At 36.3% G+C, this 26,821-nt stretch overlaps 1 protein-coding gene across 2 annotated transcripts in view; it reads left to right on the forward strand.

Annotated features, from left to right (window-relative positions):
- The window catches only part of LOC131039098 (uncharacterized), a 208,775-nt gene that overhangs the window by 162,810 nt on the left and 19,144 nt on the right, over nucleotides 1-26,821 (forward strand). For both annotated transcript variants that reach the window (XM_057971752.1, XM_057971751.1), the window contains exons 12-16: nucleotides 6,659-6,760; nucleotides 15,011-15,096; nucleotides 15,202-15,324; nucleotides 17,308-17,377; nucleotides 17,513-17,607. In XM_057971752.1, the coding sequence (XP_057827735.1) occupies nucleotides 6,659-6,760; nucleotides 15,011-15,096; nucleotides 15,202-15,324; nucleotides 17,308-17,377; nucleotides 17,513-17,607 (476 nt within the window). The remainder of the gene's footprint in view (nucleotides 1-6,658; nucleotides 6,761-15,010; nucleotides 15,097-15,201; nucleotides 15,325-17,307; nucleotides 17,378-17,512; nucleotides 17,608-26,821) is intronic.

A 26,821-nucleotide genomic window follows, 5' to 3' on the forward strand; every position in this document is an offset into this window, starting at 1 on the left:
GATTCACATGAAGCACTTGACTTGGATGACATTGATCCATATGCAGCAGAATGGGTTGCTTCTCCTGATGATGTTGATAATGATTTGGATCCATTCCTTACTAATGAGCAGCTGAGTGAGTTGGAGAGGGCAGGAGAGGAATGGGATGCGGAAGTGGCAGCACGTGAGGAGGAGCAGGAGGTTGATCATGCAGCAGAGGCACCTGTTAGTGTTGAGGATGTTGCCACTACTTCAGCACCACCCACCCAGCGGCCACAATCTGTTTTGAGCTTTAGTCGTAGACGCAATTTATGATTTCTTATTTTCATTGATACCAAACTTTGAACTTGATATGTAATCAGAATTTCAGAGGTTCTTGTTTTGTGGTTTATGACTCTATAACTCTATGAGACTGTCACTATGATACGTTGATATGTATTGAACTCTTATACATATGTTGCACTTGGTTTTTGGTTTATGCTATGATACTTGCATTTGTTGCTATGTATTACCAAAAAAATTTGATTTATATATCATGGAAATCATATATGTTATACAAATTTGGTGTAAATGTGTGTTTTTGAATTATATATAAAAAAAAAATGTATTTTCAAATGTTCGATAAAGTTGCCGAGTTTTGCCGAGTTTTGGCGGGTCCCGAGTTTTTTAAATTTTTTGGCCTTGCCGATTTATTGCAAAATCCGAGTTTTTCAAGCTTGGTAATATCTATAAAAGGCAGAGGCCTTTCTTTTGTATAGTGTTAGATAATTGGAGATTGTTAGAGGGTTAGAGGGTTAGAGATTTCAGTTAGATAGTTAGATTTTAGAGTTAGAATAGGTTAGATCTTAGCAGTAGCCTAGAGATGATGTAGAAATTGTTGTAATGGCAGTTGAAGCAAATATATGAACATTGAAATATGGTGTTTGTTGTCTTTGTTTTGGTCTGTTTGCATGGTTTCTTTCAGCTGTTTAATTTTAGAGTGCAGGGATTTTAATGGTGAAGTGTGGAGGCGTATTTGATGCATTTTTGGTTCATACCATTGGGGGTTTGCTGATTGTAGGTCACCGTGCATGGTTAGTCTGAACCCAAACTGTGCTTAGTTCAACTGTAGGTGTTCGTCTTAGGCTGCGCCAGAATTGGGTGCCTAAAACGGGTGTCTCCGGTCTGAAAATCTTTCATCCCTTGGAGCTTGCACCATTTTTGTCTAGTTGTGAGGTTATCTCTGGCAAAACAAGAACTGGTTTATCAAAATCTGTCTACCCATTGCATCATTTGTTATCATCCTTGTCCTTAGGCTTCCTGAACCCTTTCCTTTTGCTCTTTATTGCGTAATTCGAGAATCACAGTAAACCAGTTTGTTGCAAATCGTAAGTCCCCTTGTGTTTCTAGCAAAAACACATCAAACCACTGAGTAATCCCGCAGTCAAGACCTGACAAAAGAAACCTTGAGGTTGTCCCCTTTGATCAAATATAAAAAATAGCATTAGGGACTTCCTTATCTCAAGAGAGGATAGGATACTCAGCTGGTTATTCTATTTTGCGTTGGCTGTATGGAGTTTGCAGCAATGCGATTTCAGACACGTCAACAGTAGGGGAGAACTCAGCTATAAGCAAAGGACTGGACACTTCCTCCACTCCTCCCATAACAGATCAGTTAGATATGCAATGAACCACCTTAAACATTTAAAGGGCAGAGTGGGAATTTGACCATAGCATCCAGGCAGACCATACCTTAAGATTGGTTAGTTGCTCGAGCACAGCGGAAGGCAACCACCAAGCCACCTATTGACTTGGAGGACATTTTCTCTCGCATAGGGGAAACAAAGTCCAAAGGGAAGAAAAGGCCTAAGACCTACTCCCGAATAACCAAGGACGAGCAAAGGAACTGTACCATTCATATCGCTACCCCGCCTGTCGATAAGCCAGCAAATCAAATTGCACTGGCCGATTATAGCATTACAACCGTCCCGATCGGGCGAGCCACCAAAGATTAGGAAAGGGAGGAGTTCAAGGACTCCGTGCAAAACATGCTCAGGCAACTCGAAGAGATAACTGCTGAGAGAAACATGTATCGAGTTCGTGCTGAGTAGGCCGTGGGGTATATCGATCAGTTACTGAGACTGTTGCATCATGCCCCTGAATCCCATGTTCCCCCATCAGCATTGGTGCAAAGGACAACAACAGATTTTGAAGGAGTACGGGATACCACCAAGGCTGTCAAGGAATGGATTCGAAGCATTAAAGAAAGGGGAGAGCTAATCATTGAAGATGTAAAGGAAATGGCAAACCATCGGGAGACCATTTTGGTCAAGCTGTTCGAAGTGAAGCGGGAATGCCTCAGGGTTCATGAGGTAGTTGCTACAACTCTTCCCCTCATAAGGGCTCTTTTTTGGACCCATGCGCAAATTCCTACATTGTCCGCCATCCTGGATCTCTATAACATCAACATTTTTAAAGAATGGTATTGGACCATCACCATGAAGAGCGAAACAAAAGATACCATTAACAAAGAGTAGGTGGAATGCGAGGAAATTTTGAAGGACATGAGAGACCTTGGTGGGACAATCCTCCGATCAATGGTTTTGGGTTGGAAAAGTAGTTTGTCTGATGACGTAATGCATCTGGACTGGGAGGATAGATTGAGAATGGATAAGATTGCCTACTCCACGGAGGACCTGGATTTTGCCAGTAAATTGCATTCAGATATTTTATGTTTTGAGGCTCATCGGTCCGATTAGAAAGATGGTTTAAAGCACGTAGATCATCATTTAGAAGGCATGCAATATAAGATATGTCATCCTCCTATGCCTTAGTTCATGGTGCTGTTCCAGCTGTGCATCAAGTTTCAAGAGTATGTTCGTGCAGAACGAGCGGCAGGTCGAGACCTTTGGAAGGACTATTTGAGTGCCGAGGATGAATTTCTAGAAAAGGGATTTGCAGCTGAAAAGGAAAAAGTGCCTTCATAAAATGCATATTTCCTTCTAAAATCTAAAAAGGCACTTTTGCCCATAAAGTTCATGTTTAACTGCCAAGTTAGCTGTAAATTTTGAGCTCCGTGCATGTGCACTTTTTGAGCTGCTGTTGGTAGTTATTAATTACCTTTTTTTAGGTAGTTATTGTTCCTCCTTGGGTGGTTGTTGATATTTACCTCTTATTTATGGGCATGGGTACTATTTTGTACAGATGAATCTGGGCCACTTGTTTTGTTTAAATCTTGGCCATTCATCTAATTCTGAAACTCTATTTAAAGGAGCTGGTTTTTCCTTATTTTTGTAAGAAGTCTAAGATTGTTGCTGAAGCTCTAGCAAAATTTATGCAGGATTAATGGAAAATTAAAGCTGTTTCATTTCTTTGTGAGTGCATGGTCTCCTTCTTCACCATTTAATTATTCTTGTTATGTCTTTTATTTTCAGATAGTATTATTAGGATAAGCATTTGATAGAAGCCTCGGTGTTCATACCATTAAGGACTGGCTGATTGTCACTCCCCCTGCATGGTTAGTTTGAACTCATTGATATGCTCAGTTCAGTTGTTAAACATCAAGTGAATGAATGTCAAAATTCTGCATTTATGTTTAGTAGCATGAAAATTTAGTTCCCTTTGAAGATTGCACTAGATTTTTACAACATTGTGCTTTAATAGCTGATAATGTTAAATCTGTTTTTTTGGAGGTTTCTATCTGTTTTCCTTAACATGTTATCTTAGATAATTAATCTGATTTTCTCTCTCTCTTTTCCCCTTTCCTCTTTTTCCTTTTTTTTACCAAGAAAAAACCATACAGTCAAGCTGAGTTAGTATCAATCCAACTGAAATCAACGGATATAAGACTGTTAAACTTTAGGGAACTCACTCGAAAGTCGTTCATCTAACCTTTAGTCCCCTTTGTGTTTCCAGCAAAACACATCAAACCACTAAGTTATCCTGCAGTCAAGCCCTGACAACCGAAACATTGAGGTAATCCCCATTGATCAATTAAAAACAACACTAGGGATTTCCTTATTTCAAGAGAGGATAGGATTCTTAGTATTCTATTCTGCGTTGGCCGGATGGAACCGTAGTGATGCGATTTTAGACATGTCAACAAGCAGTTTCTGGAGTTTGGAGTGAGGTTCTTATTTTTTAGGGCGAGTTCCTATTTTTAAGGAGGATTTGCTAGTTAGCCTGCAGGACTCAGGTGGCATTGGTGACCTTAGTGCTTCAGACAGAATTCGGATCTAAGTCTCGGATTGCATTTTATGAGTGTGATATTATAATCACTTTATAATAAAATAACTTATAATAAGCTGGGCCCCTTTTTCCTAGGCGTTTGAGGCATAAAATGTTGTAATAAAAAGGGGAAAACATTATAATAATAAAATATAATGCCTAAGGGGTCGATTTTTAAAGGAAGACTTGTATTTTATTAAAAAATAATAAAGTAAAATCATAGAAACTCTAAAAGTGACGACCTAGGGTTTGGAGCCTTTTAAAAGGCATTTGGATGTAATTTTTCATCATTCTTGGTTATTTTTCTTCATTACAAATTGAGGCAGAGCTCTGGTCACAGAGATTGCAGCAGTATTCCTCTTCAAGAACGAATACTCTTGAAGAATTTTCAGGTTGGGCGATACCCCAGCCTGTGTGTGGAAGAAGTTACATTGATTTATCAGCTTTTTGAGCAGATTGGTGGTTGAATTTGTTTTGATAATTCATATTGGTAAGTGAGGAGGCAGAAATCTTATTCAGAAGATACAAATTAGATTTGTTGCAATTGAATTGGGGTTTCTTACACCCTTTATGCCAGCTGTACCTCCCTAGAGGCCCACGTGGCACCTGCAGCAGCAATCTTCAGTATTTAGGGTTGGAAAATGGTTGAAATCTCATTGTTAGCAGGAGCAAATAATTAAATAAAGGTTTCTCCAGTCTCAATTTGGTCACCTTGCTTGGCTACTTGGAGGAATTAGCTTCAGTTCTACCTGTTATTGCAATAAAAGTTTTTGATAATTATAGTTATAGCTAATAAATAGCATTGGAACCATTGTCTTCACTTGGAAGCTCCTGTATTGCTCAATTCATCAGTTTTGACAATAAATAAGCCCTTCCCAAATCAGTGCAGGACTCTTGGTATGCCACTTCTGATTCTGGATGTTATAAATTGTTCAAATTTTGGTTTTAGTGTTTGCTGCAATAAAAATCAGAAGTCTGCAATTTATCATCAGTCCATTGTTAGTTTATGTTTTTTATTCAAATTTCATATTGTATTGGTAAACAACAAAAAAAAATTCAATCCACCTGTTTGCATACGATGGTCAAAGACTAACATTCAAACCTAAACTCAGAATTCAGGGCAGAAATAGAGTTGGGTATCTTACAATGGAATCGTTACAATGGTAGTAGAGTGTAAAGAAATTAATTTGTATGGAATTGTGGTAACTGGTAAGTATAGGTAGCCTTGAAAAAGTTAAAATTTTTTCAGTTCATGTCTATAAAACTGTAGATTTTCTAATGGTGAAATCACCCATTAGATTAGAAAGATATAAAAATAGCTGAAAATGTTCTTTTCTTTTCTTTTTTAAATTTCGTTATTTTGTAATTATTATTTCTTTCTGCTGATAATTTTACTGGTACTGTTTTCGATCTGGGAAACTTTGTTGGAAATATTTTCAGCCTTCTCTGAGTCGAACAATTTTGAATTTTGAAAATGCTAACAAAATTGGGACAACTTTTTTCTATAACTTGAGCTCAAATATACATATTCAGCTGCCAAAAAGTTTTCAACAAGTCATTTGTCATGGATTGTGACTTTTTTCTGCAGGACTCAAATTCTTAATTGAGTTTGAGACCATTTGTTTTTTAAATATGTACTGATCTTATTCATTTTAATCCGTTTCTGTGTAAATGGTTACATTTTGATTTGAGTACTGCTTAGACATGCATAAGGCATAAACAAGATGTGTTTACTTTATTGTCAATCTCTTGGCATATGTTGTTGGTTATGAGCTTTATCAGCTCATGCTGACAACTGAAATGCTCCATAGATATATATTAAGGAATTGGCACAAATATTCTCAGCCATTGCAAAAGATATAATGCTTATGCTTTCTTAGATTATTTGATGTATCAATGACATGGTTTGGATTTCTGGTAGCACAAATAGTCAATTCTGATTATTCATTTGGCCATCTCAACATGTATGTATAGTATATTATTTGATGGATCAGTGACATGGCTTGAATTTTTATTAGCACAAAAAGTGTTACCATGCAAGTTTATTTGTCCATTTCAAAATGAATGTATAGTAGATTATATTGTCTAATTATATTAATTTAAGACAGCTGCTATAACTGAAGCTAGGATTGCCTTTTCTTATTCTTATGCAAGTTCTCTTCTGACTTTGCACTTAAAGCAATACTCTAGTGACAAGGATATGCATTTAGAAGAATATATGTGAGCATGTCAGTAGTTTATCAATATGGTTTCTGCCTTTTCATTCTAACTTGGAAGGGAGCTGTTATTAGATATTTATATTAGAGCTGGAGTTATAATGTGTATAAGATTTCTTGTCTAGTTTGTAATTTTGCGTCGTTGCATTGTAACTAAAATATGTTTTTTCTAGTTTATTTCAACAGTAAAGGGCTATGGTGCTTTTCAGTTCTCTTTGTTCTGTTGCTAACACACAGCATTGCATTTTATGTTTAAGGGGGTCCAACATCTGAGGCACAAGGAGGATTGGATTTGGGAATCCAATATTGGACAAGCAGAGGGTGGGCATTTGTTGACGTCAACTATGGAGGGAGCACTGGTGCTTTCTGCCTCTTTGTTTGATATGTTGAAAGATTTTGTGGTGTACTAGTTTTATTGTACTGACTTTGCTAACTCATGATAGCATCCTTTATGCTAAGCCCTAGTAGGGACTAATCAATTGACTTTTTACACATTCTAAGTTCCCAACGCTCTTATTAGACTTATTTGTCTGTGAATTGTTTTAATCTGACATCTTGTACAAATTTTTGGCTAAATGCTTTTGAATTGGTTTCAAGAAAAGATCCTACATTAGTTCCTAGACATTTGTTATAGTTCTCCTTTCTTATCCATATAGATTTGGGTAAGTGAGAAGTTGGAAAACGATCTTGGGGAAGGATTCAAGTTTATTAGTAGCAATCTTAATATTCATCTTGCATTTGTACTTGTTAGGAAATAGAGAATTAAATAAAGTTAGGAATAAGGAGTTAGGATAGCAGTGGATCTTAAAATATGTAATGCTTAGATATAAATAATTTGATGTAATACAATATGTACCCACCTTAACTTCCCTATAGGGACAAATCTTGCTGTGTTACAGAATGAACTTGTTTGTTCTCTATTCACTTATCACCCTATTGCAGTCAGCCACTGTGTTTATTTCTATTAGGAAATATTGAAACTTGTAACCCATCTCCAAGGTTTCTCTAATTTAGTTCTCGTATTCTTGCTTGATGACTTATCTTGATGGTCTATGTGGATTGTTTTTTGTGGCTCCAAAAGTTTGACTTGACAGGGCTTATTTTCATTGCACAATTAGAACCCATGGTTCATCATCCTTTATTTTGCTCATTTCAACAACATTTGGATCCAAGAACATCTTTCTTACATCTTAAATCTCTTCATTTTCTCAGTGGATACAGCCCAAGCTGGTACACTTATTAGATGTTATGATTATTGGAAGACATATAATACTCTTTCTCCTAGCAAGATCTCGTAAGAATATGCAAGAACAATCAGCATGTACCCATATTTATTCTCAACGATCCAGCCAATACTAAACATGCCAGTTGAACTGAGGTTGTTTTCCTTGCTAGATGAAATGCCCTGTGAGGGGCAAAGTGGGTCTGTCTGCTCTTGGCACAAATAGTGAGCCATGCCATACTATTATTTCAGAAGAGGAAAGCATTGCAAGATGATAGAATCAGAACAATGGTGCTATGTTATGTAAAAGCAATCTGCTTTACCAATTTTTATTGTTTCTGTCTTGGAAATTTACTGTGGGAACCATATCAACAAAAAATGTAAATTATGTATCAATAAGAGTGAGCAACAAAATGAGAATCGCTAGTAGGAATGCCCTTGACAAGGGAGCAATTAATCACACCATATTATATGAAATAACAGGCCAACAATGGAACTGTAATGTCCCCTACTAGGTTTAGACCTGTTTTAACCATAGTTAATCTACTTCTGTGTACTTGTGACTTAAACTGACTTGATTAAGAGTCAAGTGTTGAATTTCAGATCAGAGATGTAAGCCAACAGAAATGTTAACTGGGTGCTCGTTGAACCACAGGCAACGACTCAGATCTGTTGCCTTCCCAACTGTAGACGATATCTTGTTATCGTCTCCCCCGAGCACATTTCCTATGAACAGACCTACTTGTCTTGGTATGCTAACGACTCTTCTATTATTCGATCTGCTCTGCTATTTACTTCGACTGCTCTTGTATTCAAATGAATAATCGAATCATTGAGTGAATGAGGTCACACCTCATATATATATACATGAGTGGTACCCTTTAACAAAGGGTCGACCCTTAACAATATGACTCATGCATTAATTAATTAAATTCATTTCATATTTAATATATGAATTGCTTCATCAAGGTCAGCTCATCTAGCAAATATAAAACATAGTGTATTAATAGCTTTGGGATATCTCCTGCTGCTAACCACATACATCAACACTCCCTCTTTAGCCAGGGAGATATCCTTCTTGATATCTACAAGTCACATCACCTCATCGTAATGACTAACACAATGACTACACTCATGTGTATGAAAGAAGCTTATCATCTCATCGTGATGTTGTCATTTCATCATGCAATTCACCGTGGCTACTCCCAGAGGGTGAATAAACACAATTGCTAAGTCATGGAGTCTCTCACATGACATCTACCATGCCTACTTGCAGAGGGTGGATCCACCATACTTAGAGGGTGGAACGAGGGCTGGAACCTCAAACTTCTCTCACAGAGAAGAATGCACAACAAGGGCTGATACCTCAAACTTCTCTCATGGAGAAGAATGCACAACAAGGGCTAATACCTCAAACTTCTTTCACAGAGAAGAATGCACAACAAGGGCTGATACCTCAAACTTCTCTCACGGAGAAGAATGCACAACAAGTCTTCATGATGATGTGGCTCCCTCTGAAGCTTCAAGCTCTTGCATCAACCTCTTGAACTCCTTGTCCAAGGTTGCCTACAATGCTTGCCTTAGAGGAATGGTTTCCAACAAACACCATCGGTACTACTGAGAGTTCAGGACTGTCCTTCTCGACCTTATCCCAAACCACTCTATTTTAAATAGGTTTGCGGAGCTACCAATGTCAAATTCAGATTGACTGTCTTATGCAATTTTGTTCTCAACAGTTGAAGAGGTCTCTCAAGGATTTAGCACTTGACCTTGCAACATTGCAACCTTCACTTCTTCTTAGTGAGTCACAAAACTCCCTCTTCATCCTTGCCTCAAAGATTGCAATGAAGTCCCCTAGAAGTGAACTCCCCTCCATAACCTTAATCCTTTTCACGGACATGCTCTCAACTCAAGCCTTGAATCCTTGGATTTTAATTTCCTCTTCGTAGTAATTGATCACAATGACAACCTGGATAGGTTCTTCCTCTTCAAGAGATGTCTCTAGCCACCAACTCAGACCCATGGCTGCAAGCTATGACCCCAAGTTTGATCATTCCTTCAGTCGGCATGACTTCCACACAGGGTGCCTCAAGCTCTTCCTCTTATGTAATCTCTCATCACTCTCTTGCTCCTCGATCCGTCCTGGAAGCATTAGAGAGAGGTTACTAATGGTTCAAACTATCCCAAATAAATGTCAATGCTATAAGTATACAAGATTCACTATCTCAATGTTATAGCAAGAATTAATAACTACATAAAAAATCATGAACATTATTCAAGCATGAAATACTTATCTCTTTACACCACAGATCTGAGGAATATAGCTTCGGATTGATTTTTCTGCATACTCAGATCCTTCAAAACAATCATACCACTCTTATAGCAGCTTTAACATATTGCAATCTGTATACTCCTCTTTCTTTCAGAGTCCACTCCATTTTAAAAAACACCATTCAAGAATGCGACTCTTGTTCAAGACCTTTGAATCAGCTCTCAATACGCATTGCAGCTAGTTCATCTATTCCTATGCAATAGGCTCCGATTGGTGAGTGGTGAAAGCGGAAGGCTACCCAACCACGAGCAAATTTGGAGTCACTCCAAATGATAGTCGCTATACTCAGGTCCGAATATGGGTGCGAACCGAAAACTTTCATAAACAGATAGAATTCCCGCTAACAACTGATGTAGGCCATAGTTTGCCCAAGCAATGAAATCCCGTATCCGCTAATGAATCGTCAAAGCATAGAACAACGTTGGTGTTAGGTTCCGACTCCCTCCGCCAGTAGTTGAAGTGCTCAAGTGGACATGATCTCGGTAGCGGAACTCCTCCATTTGCTTCTATTGATAAATGAATTCATCAACAATACTCATCGCAAGTATATTCCCGTAAAAGGCAATTTCAGAAATAAAATTATCGCTACTTATAAATCATGATAGCCCAATAATCTCCACGAGAAGTCAATGTTCATCCTCTTTCACCATGATTATGCATTCACTGTTATCAATTGTACTATATATTTTAGGACTTTGATATCCTCTGAGAGTATTTATTTGAACCTCCCTTAGCATAGGCCCGAACGAAATATATGAATCTGAGGATATAGCAATGACAAAGGATATTGTATCTCAAGGTAATATATGCCCGAACGAAATATATTTATTTGAACCTCCCTTAGCATAGGCCCGAACGAAATATATGAATCTGAGGATATAGCAATGACAAAGGATATTGTATCTCAAGGTAATATATGCCAATAATGGACTCGACCAGAATACAGAAACAATGAGAATTCATAAGTGAAGCCTTCCAAGTGATTGCGGTGAAAAGGGTATTATTTCGATTCCAGTAGTGCCAATTCAGTCCCAACAATACCTTCGTCCGCCTTCACTAGAGAAGCAACGCATCAAGAAGGACTCCACACAATTTTTGAGGAATCTTCACAGTTTGCATATTGGACTATAAAACTGTCATTTCCTTTTCTCTCTGCAACTACCAGATATGGATCGCCTAGCCATAGGTTAATGAACTTCTGCAATTTTGTGACAGATTAACCTCATTTCATCTGCTTAGCCAAATCTGATCGGAATTTCCCCTTGAACCTGGCTTTGATACCATGTTGAGTTTCAGATCAAAGATGTAAGCCAACAAAAATGTTAACTGGGTGCTCGTTTAACCACAGGCAACGACTCAGATTTGTTGCCTTCCCAACCGTAGACAATATCTTGTTATCGTCTCCCCCGAGCACATTTCCTATGAACAAACCTACTTGTCTTGGTATGCTAACGACTCTTCTATTATTCGATCTGGTCTGCTATTTACTTGGACTGCTCTTGTATTCAAATGAATAATCAAATCATTGAGTGAATGAGGTCGCACCTCATATATATATACATGAGTGGTACCCTTTCACAAAGGGTCGGCCCTTAACAACATGACTCATGCATTAATTAATTAAATTCATTTCATATTTAATATATGAATTGCTTCATCAAGGTCGGCTCATCTAGCAAATATAAAACAGTGTATTAATAGCTTTGGGATATCTCCCGCTGCTAACCACATACATCAACATCAAGTCTATCTTAACATGAATCCAATCTGTGATATTCTTTCTTTCTATAGTCTATCAAGTACTTGCTAATTTACCATACTAGATAATTAATCTTATTCTGATTCATTTATAAATCAATTACATATTTATTAATTACTAGTTTTATGAATTATTATGTATTACTGCAGAGTAGTTTCTAAAAGGTATTATAATAATTATAATTATTATATTAATATCTATATTTATAACCATTATATTATTCCTTTTCCCTTTCTGATCTGCAGTGGCTTCCTTTTATATTCCTCTTCTTATGTCATATTACTTGTATTGAATTAACAATATTATATTACATTATCAGCATCATCTTGTAATTGTATTAACAATATTTAATTATATGAATAACCACCTATTGTATTTAATAATATTATATTACTAATTGAGATACCGGTTCTTGGGGAAAAAGGTTGGGTCCGAGTCCTGGTCCGAGACTGGTCCTCCTTGGGTTCCACCCGGTCTTACCCAGGTGGCCGGGTTCTCTGTGGGTCCATGGCAGGACTCTGTGGGTCCGTGGCAGGACCCACAGAGAATCTGACCACCTGGGTAGGACCCGGGCCATGGACCCACAGAGAACCCGACCACCTGGGCAGGACCCGGGTGGAACCCAAGGAGAACCCAAGCGGATCTGGGAGAACCAAGGCTCGTGGGTTCCCAAAAATAGGGCCCACGGATCATAAAAGTCAAAAAAACAATTAAAAAACAACTATGTATCATTTATCTATTATCATTTATGTATCATTGTATGGAAAAGTTACATTGTATGTTTCATATTTGTATGTTTGAACATATATATAATATATGACATATATATATATATATGTGTGTGTGTGTGTGTGTGTGTGTGTACGGACGTACCCGTACCCGTACCCAAGAAAAAAAAACTTTGCCGAATCTGCGAATCCGTATCCATACCTGAATCAGTAACTTAGATTAATAATATTAAGTTGTATTAATGTATTAAATCATATTAATATTATAAAAGTGCATTAATAATATCACCAGCCTCATATTATTACCTGGTCAATGTGACTGCTGATGTACTCCTTATTTCCTCTTTCTCTATCTTCTCTTATTCTTTTTTTTAATCTTCCTTCCTCTTTTCATGTATTTTTCACAAAATCTGATTATACATCTCTATTGCTCATACATTCTTCTTTGCACCAAATCAATGCTGGTGTATGCTAATATTCTTCTTTATTTCCCTCACACACTCACCCCAGCATACTCTAAAATTTATCTCTATATAAATCTCTATATCAAAGGATCGTAACATTTTGAATAGAGAAGACATAACTTAATACTATCCCTTTAATTGCATAACTTCCCATTTTAATTGCATTCCTTTATTAGAAGAAATCATTACTAATCAATACCATAAACCGCATCACTTAATTAATTGTTATTTGCAAGATTTGTTTTCTTTCATAAGTCGTATATTAATCTGCCTCTCTATTAAAAGAAGAGTTACTTCTTTAATAAAACAGATCACACCCTTTAATAGACATCCGTTCTATAAACTTTAACATACTCTTTCATTACCGCTGCTTTGATTAAAATATAATCACTGCACATTGTAATTAGTTGTGATATTAATCACTTAAAATATGAAGTCGCTAGGCTTGCTTGAAGAGAATTCGCTTATGGTATGAGATCATTGCCTTGCTGCTATGATCAGGCTTGTTCACGCTTCAACTCCCTTAACTGTCACTATCATGCCATATAATATTATTGTCTGAACTATTACAGATCTGTGAGAACTCTGATTCAATCATATTATCAAACTCTTGTCTTAGACCATGGAATCGCTGCCTGTCTATAACATGAATCGCTGTCCTTTGTCACTTCTTATTTCTTACTTTATCTTCGTCAATTTACAACATACTCATTCTTATGAATCTTTGGCAATCACTGTAATATATGATTTATTCTTATTTGAATATTTTCAGAATCTTATTATTAATGAATATTAATTAATTAATAAATAAACAAGTATTTAATAATTTCAATTAATCTTTCATTAATAATTATTATATTAATAATAATTATTTCATTTAGGTTTTATATATATAATGATCAAGTAGGGGACATGACAGGAGCTAATATAGAAGATTGTTGAGCCAAAGCCTATTTAGATAGTGGGAAATTGCATTGGCAAAAGGGATATTATGAAGTTCCTTCATGTGCATTTATTTGGGTGGATATTGTCTGTGAGCAGCAGTCCTCAACCACTATCATTAACGATAAACAATTTTCGTTGACTGATGTCCCGAGGGAATTTTGACAAGAAATACTACTTTTGAGAATAAACAGAGCCATCAAAGAATATATCATCATTTCAGAGATTACTATGAAGCCAAGGGTCTTTAACTATGCTACGATCTATGTGAAGACAGATTACCTGACAAAATGATACTGGAAGTACACTCAATAATATATGTAACAGCAAATTGACTATGAAAGCATTCCGTTCAGATGCAAAATACATCATGAACATGGACATCTTGCAAGAGTGTGCCCAAGACAAGAATCAGCTAAGAAAATTCCACAAAGACAAGACTCTTTATGTTTGGGGATGCAACAACCTTTAATGGAAATCTACACCTGTATATTATTTATTATTATGTTTGTTTTTTGCTACTAAACCGTAGCCCCTTCATGGAAATAAATTATATCCTTGTTGGGAGAACAAGGGTAGAGCCCACATAAGCTAATCAATCAAAAAGAGGCACTACGTTCATCTTCTTTTTGACATTTCTTTTTGTTTCTACCCTTTTTAAAATTTTCTAGTCTCATTATTATTTGGCTGATTAATAAACTGAGTTTTTTTTCTTATACTTTCTATGTTTCCTTTGTAGTAGCATATTTGCACCTAGATCATTTTTTATTTCACCTCTCAAGCTTTGCTTGTTTTCCCTGATGGTGAATCCATTAGTGAGGCTCAAAATGAATAACTCCATGCAGTTAAATCCAGAAATGCTTCACACAAACGTGGAGTTATCATTCCTTCAGTCTATTATAAATTAGCTAAAATAAGTCCATCTCCTTTTAAAATGCCTTTAAGAGTGAAAAAGAAAAATGTTTTAGGGAGTGCTCCTGCCTTTTTGTAACTTAGGTTATCAGCTACGATAATGAAATGAACTTGAGAATCTTTGTTTGGTAGATCCGGTTTCAAATGAAGATGCCATATGGCATACATGAACATTTTTTGAACTCGGCATCATTTATCTTCTCATTTTACCTTATTGACTGATATTAATGAAGTACTTTTCTGTTTCAAGGTTATGGCAGGGCATATCGAGAAAGGCTTATTGGCTCCTGGGGTGTTGTTGATGTTGATGATTGTTGTAGCTGTGCAGAGTTTCTGGTAAAATTCTTTTGAATTCTCTTGATCCAGAGTGCAGTAACCTTTTCCATTCAGATTCTTTTTTGTAGTTTATACGTATTCTTGTTGCTCCTGGCATTTGTCTAGGTGACTACTGGGCGAGTAGATGGGGAGCGGCTATGCATAACGGGGAGATCAGCTGGAGGCTATACAACTTTGGCTGCACTTGTGTTTAGGGAAACATTTAGAGCTGGGGCTTCTTTATATGGAGTAAGTGCTTTGTTCTTGTTTATTATCTCTTCAGTTAAGCTGTGTTATAGGATTACAATTTATTTTCCCTTGATCATTCAATTCTGTTTGCATCCTCTCTTTTCTGATTTCAAAAATTCCAGGAACCAGTCTTTTACTGCTGTCCCTATTTTGATATTGAGTATAGCTATTTTACATTATCAAAATTTCATAAGTATCAACATAATGTAACAAAGATCATCCACTAGGTGGCATGACCGAGCACAGCTGAGAAGTGAAGTTTATGAGTGGTATAACAGTGTTCTAGAGTTCAACTTTTGCCACTAAAAGTGGTTGTGATGCAACAAAGTTGAGGATTCGATAATAAGGTTACTTCTGCAAATTCACTTTAACCATCACTGCAAAAAAGCAAAGTTGCCGATTTGGGTACAGAAACTGGAAGTACGGTGGCACGGCAAATTTTATTTTTCCTTGGATATGGAAAATTTATCTGACTAGTAAACTGAGTCACCATTTAAGTGCAGACAGTGAGTAGACATGGAACTGCCACCATTTAATTGCTTAGTCAATTGAACATCATTGATTATGATTTTCTGAACACTTCTGAGGTTCATCTCAGTGAATATATTTCTAATCCATGCATCCAACATTTTGCTGTTGAATAATCAAATAAAATGGAATGACAATTGATATGTCTGGTTTGAATGTTGGAAGAGCGATGAAAACTATGATACTAGGCCCTGCTGGTATACCCTCTGAACCCAAACCAGTCAGCCTGGGCTCAGATCTCAGGTCAGATATGGCTTGGGTTTTGGCAGGGCACAACTCAGGTAAACCAGGAGGACCGTGAAACAAATAAGAGAATTTAAAAAAAATATATTAAAGAAAACATTTTCATTTGTTAAAACAACAAGAAATGTCAAAAAAAAAAAGCCCTAGCTAACCCAAAAAGTGCTTGTTTCTAAAAAGAATTTGGAGTTTGGTTAAAAGTGGTAAAATTATGAAAATTGGCTTTTCCTAGATCCCAACTCTGCTGGGGCCTGTTGTCTCCAATGCTCCATGTTTATAATAAAAAGTGAAAAAAATAAAAATTGTTTTGGGCTGTGCCAGGTCGAAAAGAATTTGGAGTTTGGTTAAAAGTGGTAAAATTATGAAAATTGGCTTTTCCTATATCCCAACTCTGCGGGCCCTGTTGCCTCCAATGCTCCCTGTTGATAATACATATAAGTTTATTTAATGTAGAAGCCACAACAGAAATCCAAGAGCCACCACTGGGAATTCCAACTTAATATGTCACTTTAGGGATTTGAACATGGATCACCATCTTTAGAGCTTTATGGACTTGTCATTTAAGCACAACCTCATCCACACACACATGTGAGCGCACACGCACACACACGCACGTGCATTCGCACACACACGCGCACGCACATGCATGCGCACACACACACATATGTATGGTATATGTATTTATATATATATACATACATATACCATACATGTATGTAGAATACATGAATACATATATACCTATATGTATATGCATGCCTATATGTGTGTGTCTATATACATACATACATAATCAGTGTCAATCTGTCACATCAACATCAGGTTTCAGGTTTTTCAAAAACCTGCTCAAATCTTGAAAATTTGATTTTTACATATAAATTCCTGTTTTTTGTATTTTAGCACTTTTAATTCACCTTGTTTTTCATATTTCAAAAAACAAGAATTGAAGAATTGGACTGTTTTAAAATTTTTAATTAGTACTATTTGTTTTGCCGAACATGTAAACTCTTTAAAATTGCATATGCTGAAAATTAATAGTAACATTTTTCTCCGTCAATACGTTGTTTAGATTCATATGCTTTTCTTCTCTTGTGTCTCTCACTGATTTCTCCAACCTTGTCTCTACTTGTATTTTTGCAAATAAGTTTTTTTTAATAAGATGACATTCAATATCCAATACCACTTTGAGCTAATCAAATGACAATTATGGAATAGGTTGCTGATTTGTCACTGTTGAAGGCTGACACTCACAAGTTTGAATCATATTATACTGACAGTCTTGTTGGTATGCTTCATCATCATCATTTGGTTAAGAGTGATTTTTTTATTTTTATTGTTAAGTTGGAATTCTTCTGCATCTGTGTGCACAAAAATATATGTTGCTTACAATTTTTCCGATTAACCATGTTCTAATTGTCAGGTGAGGATGAATCATTACTCTATGAGCGATCACCTCTCAATTTTGTTGATAAACTTTCATGTCCCATAATCTTATTCCAAGGATTGGATGACAAGGTATGCCATAATTCCTTTGATTGTTTATCTTCTTTCTGTGTGGATTATATAGTTATGTGATAAGTTTTTTGCAATTTATCTCGCATCTGTTTAGATAACTCTGAATACTTCTGAATTATGAGAATCTTACGGTTGGATTGGTGGAAAAATACTTTTGTAATGTTTGAGATAGAATGGTTTTGCAAATTCATTTCTACATTCTTTCTGTGCTTTGCATTTATGTCTTTTTTCTGGACTTCTCAGCAATTCTGTCATGATTGTATTTGCCAGAAATGATGAAACACTCTGACTGTAAGTTCATAAAACTAGAATATCTATAAATAATTTTTGAAATTATAAATTGAAAGGAGATAAGAGTTGAGGTATTCCTATTCTTTGAGGAACTCTCCCTCTTTTATTGAATGGAGTTGGGCTGTTTATTTTACTCTTTCCATTTTAGTTCACTTGAGATTGTCTACTTCTTCAGTTTTTCAGCAAATCTCATAATTTTGATAGCATGACAAGAATGAATAGTCTGCAGTATTGCAATTAAGTTATCCACCAATAGTCATTATTTGGAAGCAACCAGCAAGAAAAAAATCGCACCAACATTCAGATGTCAATATAAGTATTCTCAGAAGTCAGGAAATTTGATCATTGAAATGGATAAGCATACACACTTAAAGCAAATTTTTTTTTGCACGATGCATGCTTTTGGTATGTAAAAAATGTTTGTAATTATGAGGCTAGAAATGAGCTACGTAGGAAGAAGCTACGCTTTTCTTGCAAGGATTCTTGGGGGCTTTGCCACAGGTTTTTGGAAAAAGGGAAAGTACGTTACGTAGAGGTAGTTTCAGATGGTGAGGAGGAGAAGTTAGGAGGAGCTAATGGTTATGAGAAGGGTGACTCAGATGGAGAGCAAATAGAGGCAGATGAGCATTCAACAAAGGAGGTGAAAGGAGGGAGCATTCCTACACTTTCGAGTACTTCCAGGTACAGTTCCTTCAGATTATGGGGAGTCTTGTAGGGGCAACAAGTCACAATATTAGTGGACAATGGGGCAACTCACAACTTCATCGATTCAGCTTTGGTGGGAGAACTTTGAGGGTTTTAATGTGGTAGTAGTAGATGGCTTCTCTATGGCTCTTATTCAAATTAATTTCATAGCTGAGCATTGTTTTAGGCAATTATACAGTCACATATGACTTTGATGTTGATATTAAGGATACCAATGCCATTTTGGGTGTCCAGTGGTTGCACTTATTAGGGAAGTACTAATAAAATAAAATACTGTTAACACACATTCTAATTTGAAGTTGCTTGAGGACAAGCAATCTTGAGTGGCGAGGGTTTTAAATGACCCTTATATTATGTTCATATATATATATATATATATATATATGTTCATTTTACGGATTACATTAATCATATCAGTACATTATTATTATTAAAAAGATTATTATTATTCCCAAATTAATATTAAAGAGTTATCAACAATTTATTATTAATATCCTTGTTTATTAATGTTTGTATTTAATATCTTTGTTTAATATAAATTGCATCGATTTTAATTCACAAACACCGATCTGCATTAAGAGTTAATACGTTGAATTGGAGGGACATGACCCAAGGAACAACTATCCAAGGAATCGTGTCCCCTTGGAAGAGACATAGAAAATCGATGGTTTAAATACCATTGATTCCCTCCCTTCCTGGAGCATATAACACACACAGAGGAAAATAAGATAAGAGACACACGGGAGATAATAAAAGAGAATAGGGAAAAAGAGAGAAAAGAAAGGTAAGACTTTCACCAGCAACCATCACAGTTGCCACGGTAAGTATAAATCTGTGATAATACGTAGGGAACTGTTTAATATTTATTTACTGGTTAGAATATAGCATTTCATTAATATGATAATAGGGGCTGTTCACAGTCTAATACAAGTATTAATATAATAAAATAATGTTAACACACATGATGCTGTTAAATAAAATACTATTAACACACATGATTCTGTTAATAAAATAAAATACTGTTAACACAACATGAGGTTGTTAATATAATAAAAGACTGTTAATACAATTAGTAAAATGAATACAATTTAATAGGTTTAATACAATTTGATATTGTTAATACAATAGATACTAATAATTTCAAAGTATCTACATATTTATATCTATACATCCTATCTATGTATATGTATAGATACATATATAGATGTAAACATGTATTTATTAAATAATAAAGCACTTCAATGGATAGTAGCTTATGTACAAACAAATATATTTATATATATCTATATTCGAGAATATATATAAAGAAGAAATAACGATTACATGATTACATAACTAAGGTACGATACCTACTCAAGCAATACCCTAGACAACAAGGTATACACTGACCAACAACTGGCCGACAAAGATGAGATGATCAATTCTTGAACTAAGTTGGCAACCAACTAGGAACACAACTTATCTCCCAGCTCAAGGTTCAATGAGAATTGTTCTTTTCCAAAGTCTGCAATTCTCTCCTTGATGACACTCTTGTAGTGCCCCTACCCTAGTCAGCTTTGTAAAACTGGTTTGACCTTGGTTGACTTTTTATGAGGCATTCTTGGATGGCTGATTCACCATTAAGTAATGTTGTAGTCAGATATTATGATTATTGTGCGTACCTGTTAATGTGCTTTCGCATCGATTCTTATGTAAGTTTAATTGTTCTCCTGATTCTTGTTATTAATCTCGAGCTAACACCTTCATTAAATATATATATATATATATATATATATATATGCTTGTGCGACTCTTGGTTGCAGGAGATTGCAGGTACAGTACCGCCTAGGTGCGAGGTTCGTCTTCACCTGGATTTGCAGGTTTGAGTAATACCTCTTTCGTCCTTAGAGTTTGGATTAGGTGGTTGTAAAACCCTCATTTTACCCTAGTCATGCTCAAGTGAGCGTCGTCTGTGGTCCGTCAGTTTCCCTTTTTGTTTGGGTTTGCAGGTCGTGTATTTGGTTGACTTTCTTGGGTTGCGTGCTTTGCGTGTGGTAAAATTGAGTATTTAATCCTAAGTATTTATTTTGATTTAATGTGTTCATTTACGCATTAGTAATTGAGGAACTAAATTAAATAGGTTTGTTTTATGTGATTAATCATTAATTAAAAAGATCGCTCTATTTATGTTTGTAGCAAGTTCAATTTAATGGTTAATTTTAAATAATGAATTTATTCAGTTTATGCATTTTGAAAGGGAAGATTTAAATTCATTCGAAATAGAAATAAATTTAATCTCTTTCACATTTTGGAATAGAAAGGTTAATTTTAATTATTTAAGAAAACCAATTTTAATTAGAAAAACAAGTTTTATATATATATATATATATATATATATATATAATTGATATAGTGTGAAAGATTGATTTTGGGATTTTATTTTAATTAAAAATATTTTACCCTCATTAATATTGTGAAATATAAATGTTAGCTTTGTTAATATTGAGAAAATTAAAACTAAATGAGGGAGAGAAGCATTTTGATTTTTAATTAGAAAAACAAGTTTAGAATATTTGAATAGTTGAAAAGAATGATTTTTTATTTTATTTAAAAGATGTTTAAATTCAAAAATAAGGGATTAGCTCAAATATCCTTCCATTTACCTTAGTTTTAAAAATATTTTTGGGGGATTGTTTTTGGAGGGGCATTTTTGAAAACATTTTTGGAGAAGGATTTTTGGAGGAGATTTGGGCATTTTGGGAAGGAAGGTTTTCTTGAGTTGCAGGTTGGGCTCTTCATCAGATCTTGCTAGGAATGCGAAATGAGGTAGGATTCGAGTGCATCTCTTTGATTTCTTGTGTTATTAGGTTTGTCTTCCAAAAAAGAAAAAAAAAAACTTTAAAAAAAAAAAGTGGGAACCACTGCAGGGCCCACCTCCCATCACAAGAGAGGTGGAAGCCACCGCAGCCCCACGCGGACACGACTGTGGATGCAGGGTTCCCTGCGACCACTTTGTGGTCACGACCCTGCACAATCCCGCGGGGAGGAGGGCACAGGTAGAGCCTCAGCTCCTCCGCCCTCCAACCCTAATCCGTTCAAACGAATTTAAAAAAATAAACTTCGTTTTTAATTTATTTATTTTTTAAAAACCAAGAAAACAATAACAATAAATAAAACCCCAGATTTCCAAAATCCATAGTTTCATACAGAGACTAAAACGAAATTAAATTTCCAAAATGATCAAGAACAATAAATATTGAGAATTTTTCCAGCATGATCATGGTTTTCCAAATACACAATCTTTGTTGAACAACTTTCAAATAAGCAAATTTTCTCAACCACCAAAACCATATTTGGCAAACTAAGATGGATTTACAACCATTTATCTACTCCATTTAACCAATCTTGACCCAAAAGCAACCAATATTCCCAAAACTAAAATTTAAATTTAAGAACATTCATGGAGATTTTAAGCAAGAATCATCAAGAACAACCATTCCCCAATATTTTTTTTTTTTTTTTTGAAAGACAAACCCAATAACACAAGAAATCAAAGAGATGCACTCGAATCCTACCTCATTTCGCATTCTTGGCAAGATCTGATGAAGAGCCCAACCTGCAACTCAAGAAAACCTTCCTTTTATAATTAAAATTGATTTCCTTAAATAATTAAAATTAACCTTTCTATTCCAAAATGCGAAAGAGATTAAATTTATTTCTATTTCGAATAAATTTAAATCTTCCCTTTCAAAATGCATAAACTGAATAAATTCATTATTTAAAATTAACCATTAAATTGAACTTGCTACAAACATAAATAGAGTGATCTTTTTAATTAATGATTAATCACATAAAACAAACCTATTTAATTTAGTTCCTCAATTACTAATGCGTAAATGAACACATTAAATCAAAATAAATACTTAGGATTAAATACTCAATTTTACCACACGCAAAGCACGCAACCCAAGAAAGCCAACCAAATACACGACCCACAAACCCAAACGAAAAGGGAAACTGACGGACCACAGACAACGCTCACTTGAGCATGACTAGGGTAAAATGAAGGTTTTACGACCACCTAATCCAAACTCTAAGGACGAAAGAGGTATTACTCAAACCTGCGAATCCAGGTGAAGACGAACCTCGCACCTAGGCGGTACCGTACTTGCAGCGAGATTTCCTAGATAGTTCAAGGGTCCTGTAGCAGTACCTACTTCTAGATCATTGCTAACTGAAATAGCTGAAGCATATGCTTCCTTTAAATTGGCTGGGAGGGTACCTTTTGTTTTTACAAACATGGAAGTGAGGCGATCTAATGCTACATAGTAAACAGGCAGTACGGCAACATTGTTCAAATTGTAGGGATCTCTAGCCTTGTATAAGCCTTGTGAAATGTATTATTGAAAGTACTAATAGGCTCATGTTCCTGCCTTATTATTTCCACAAACTGTCGATATAATTTAGATGGAGAAATTGGTGATCTGAATTTTTCTAAGAAGATATCTTTCATCTCTTGCCAATTATGAATGGAGTTAGCTGGCAGGTGAATATACCAGTGAGATGCTTCTTCATCAAAGGTGTAAGGAAACAACCTATAGGCCACTCAGGTCACAAATCTTGATATGTTCATTATGCAAGAGATCCTCAAAAATCTTGATATGTTCATCAGCTGAGCGACTTAGGTCACAACTATGAAACTTAGAACAGAAGTGCTCAGGACTCTTTGGCATTGCATTATAGGATGTAAAGACCATAGGGGAGGCATTGGTTGGATGCCAAGCCATTGAGATGCTTGTTTGGGAAACTACGGGTTGAACTTGTTGGATAATTGGTGGAAAGGACACTGAAGGCGGAGTGCTTGGGACTCAAGCAATACCCTAGACAACAAGGTATACACTGACCAACAATTGGCCGACAAAGATGAGATGATCAATTCTTGAACTAAGGTGGCAACCAACTAGGATTGCAGACTTTGATCCTCTCCTTGATGACACTCTCCCTCTTGTTGTGATGTTTTCACACATCACACCATTGCAAATTGGGACCCCCACTTTTTGCTCGGTAGTGTAGTTGTTTAGTTTACTCGTCTAGCTTGGCAATAAATTTGGTGTCTTTAACCTCTTGCTTGTGAGGGGATGCAATGCCTTGTCGTCAGGATGTGATCAAGTCAGGCAGTCTAGTAGTAGACAGGTCCCCCTCTAGACTATTTTGGAGTCTTGTCAGCTCTAAGTGCTCAAGTGATAGATGAGAGCCAAGTGATAGGTGAGTGTCAAGGTAGTCATTGGGTGATGCTTCACAATGCAACTTCTAGGTCAAGTCAAGGTGAGTCTCATGATATATAAGTAGTCAAGTGAGCAGGACACTCTTAGGTCAAAATGAAAGGACAAGAATTGATCAAGTCTAAGTGGATGGAGAATGGATTTCAAGAAGATTATGAGTGAAGATGAGGAAAGTATAAAAAGAATACAAGTTAGGTTTCCTTGTATTTCCTAAGGGAAATTCAAAGATGGAACCCTAACAGTGACCGAGTCAACCTCAGGAAAGGATGAAAGTTTAAATGCAGTAGTGATTCCATGAGTGCTCAAATCCATGACTTGGATGCCTTTGATCGATGTGAGTCAGTGATGATGGAGTGCAATGTTTATCTTTCAAATCCACACTCAAGATGAGGTGCTTAACCATTCAATGAATGAGGTGAAGTGCTTGGTGAAGGTGATTTTGTACTTAGATTAATTTTGGAGAAGCAATGCAACACTAAGTCAATCTTTTAACAATACTAGCTTTCACTTGGTGAAATCGATGGACTTGTGATATGCAAATGAGTTTTGTCTACCACCTCATGAAATCCACTAGGCAAACTGCACGCCCAGACAAAATCCACGACTTGGTGACCTTGAGGTGATGGTGAACAAAGGTTGCGCTTAATTGATTTTAGCCTTAGAATCCTCCAAGTTTGCAGGCAAAGGTCTTGATGATCAACTTGAGCAAGGAATGACGAAATCAACTTGAAGTGGAAGTCATTGGGATTACCATGAGTCACCAAAATCCATGACTCATGAAAATCCACGACCTTGCTAAATCCATGACCTAGTGATGATGACTCCAACTAGTCTTAGAGTGCAAGGAATTCATAGCCGAGAGTCATTGAAGGTGTTGATTGAGTGAGTTGCATCATCCTCAAGTGTTAATGAACAATTTCGAAGTAGGTGAAGTGAAATGAAGATCAAGTCGAGGTGGAGGTCACACTTGCAATGTTTGTCCTTGAGTTGCTTAAATCCATGACCTAAGGGTGTGGTGATGACTTTTGTCCTTGGGTTAAGGGTGTGGTGATGACTTTTGTCCTTGAGTCGCCAAAATCTGTGACTTGTGGAGATCCAAGGCTTGAAGATCTTTGAAGGCAATAATGATTGAGAGTGATGCTATCCCAATGCGTTGATGAACGATAATGAAGATGCCTTGAAGGGAATTGGATGAAGAGATCTTGATGTTGAAGGTGAGTGATGGCGATCAATCCATGACTTGAGCATCCAGGATCTGCTAAAATCGACACCTCAAGCATGAAGATAACAAGGTCGATCCATGAAGTGAAGAAGAAACGATGAACTGACTCAATCCTTGCTTGGAGAATGAAGATCAACATCATATTGAGGGTGAATTGATAGACTACATGTTGGAGTTGACGAGATTGAATAGTGATTGTCCTTGAGTTGGCAAAATCCACAACTTGATAAAGGTAAGTGCAACATCATGATATTTGATCAACTGAACGACTAAGTATGATGCAAGACTGAAAGTGATCAAGACAACCAACTGCTTGGAAAAGCAAGTGAATTATCCTTGGGTGATGAAAATCCACGATCAGCAAGAATCTACACGTCTCTAAAATCCACAATCAGCAAGAATCCACGGCCTTCTAAAATCCACGACCAAGGTGAGGTGTGCACTTAGCATAGCAGAAATCAGATCTAATTCGCACTAAGAAGAGCAGAATGATATGTTTTGAGGTATGAATTGGGTTGGTGGAAGGCAGAATTCACCTTATACTTACATGCTTCAAGGCAGTCAGCCTTAACCTAGCTAACCTAGGGAAAAAATAAACACTGCTGACTTGTATTTGTTCATAATGATATGAAATTGGCACTTTGAGCTTGTCTTTTAACCTTCTAAAACCTGCCTAAGGTGAAGAAAGCTCTATGTCGGTCTTAAAGGGAGAAAATTCAAATTTTTTTAAAGACAATAAAAAATCCTAAGCTAGCCGACTTGAATTTGGACTCAAGTAATTCAATTTCAGAACATATATTGTGCAAGTCGGGCTAAATGAAATTAAGGTGTTAAGGAACCCTATAAGAAAAGATCAAAATCCATTTTAATGCCATTTTAATTCAAATTCAATGTGCAGTGTAGAAGGAGCAGACCTGTGAGTAGGGGCAGAGCAAGATCAGGCTTAAGGGCATAGGGATCAAATCTGGAACATTGAGAATCATGAACCTAATCAGAAGCGAAATACAGAAAGTAGCAGCCCTAAATTAGAACACTCAGGAAGCAGATCGCAGCATATTAAGAGCAGATTGAGGGTATTTTTGTCTTTTCATCAGACCTGGAGCAGACTATATACCAGACAAGTGAAGTGATTTGTACCGAATTTTAAGGCAAATTCATCACCAGACTAAGTTTTATGACCAGACATGAGGGGTGAATTGCAGACCAGCAATGATAAGGGGCGAATTTCGGGTAGAAATCAGTGAATGAGGAACAGAGAAGTATGAACTAAGAGCAGATCAAAGTGAAATCAGACTTGCAAAACTGAGAAATCAGACCTATAAAGTGGATATCATAACTGATTCGTAATTGAAAATCAGACCAGAGCATCAATTCAGATCTCCAAACATGAGACACAGACCTGGAAACTCAGTAATCAGACCTCGAGACACTGCAAAATCAGACATAGAGTAACAGAAGTTAGGCCTAAATCAGGCATGGAATGAGGGCAACACAATCAGGACATTCAAAGGCTAGCATTGCAACTACTACAAGGGATGAAAGTGCTGGAGGAAGAATAAGATCAATGTATTCAAGGTGAGGAAGGATTACACAACCTTGGTGGTGCAATCGCTACATGATATCAAGAGATATTGCTCAATGACACCACTTTGTGATGATCTACAAGAGGAGCAAGTAGCTGAGGTGGCGCTTAGTCATCACCAACCTACTCACCTTCATTCATCAATCAAAATCA

The sequence above is a fragment of the Cryptomeria japonica genome, chromosome 10, assembly GCF_030272615.1.
Source record: "Cryptomeria japonica chromosome 10, Sugi_1.0, whole genome shotgun sequence".
Taxonomy (NCBI): Eukaryota; Viridiplantae; Streptophyta; class Pinopsida; order Cupressales; family Cupressaceae; genus Cryptomeria; species Cryptomeria japonica.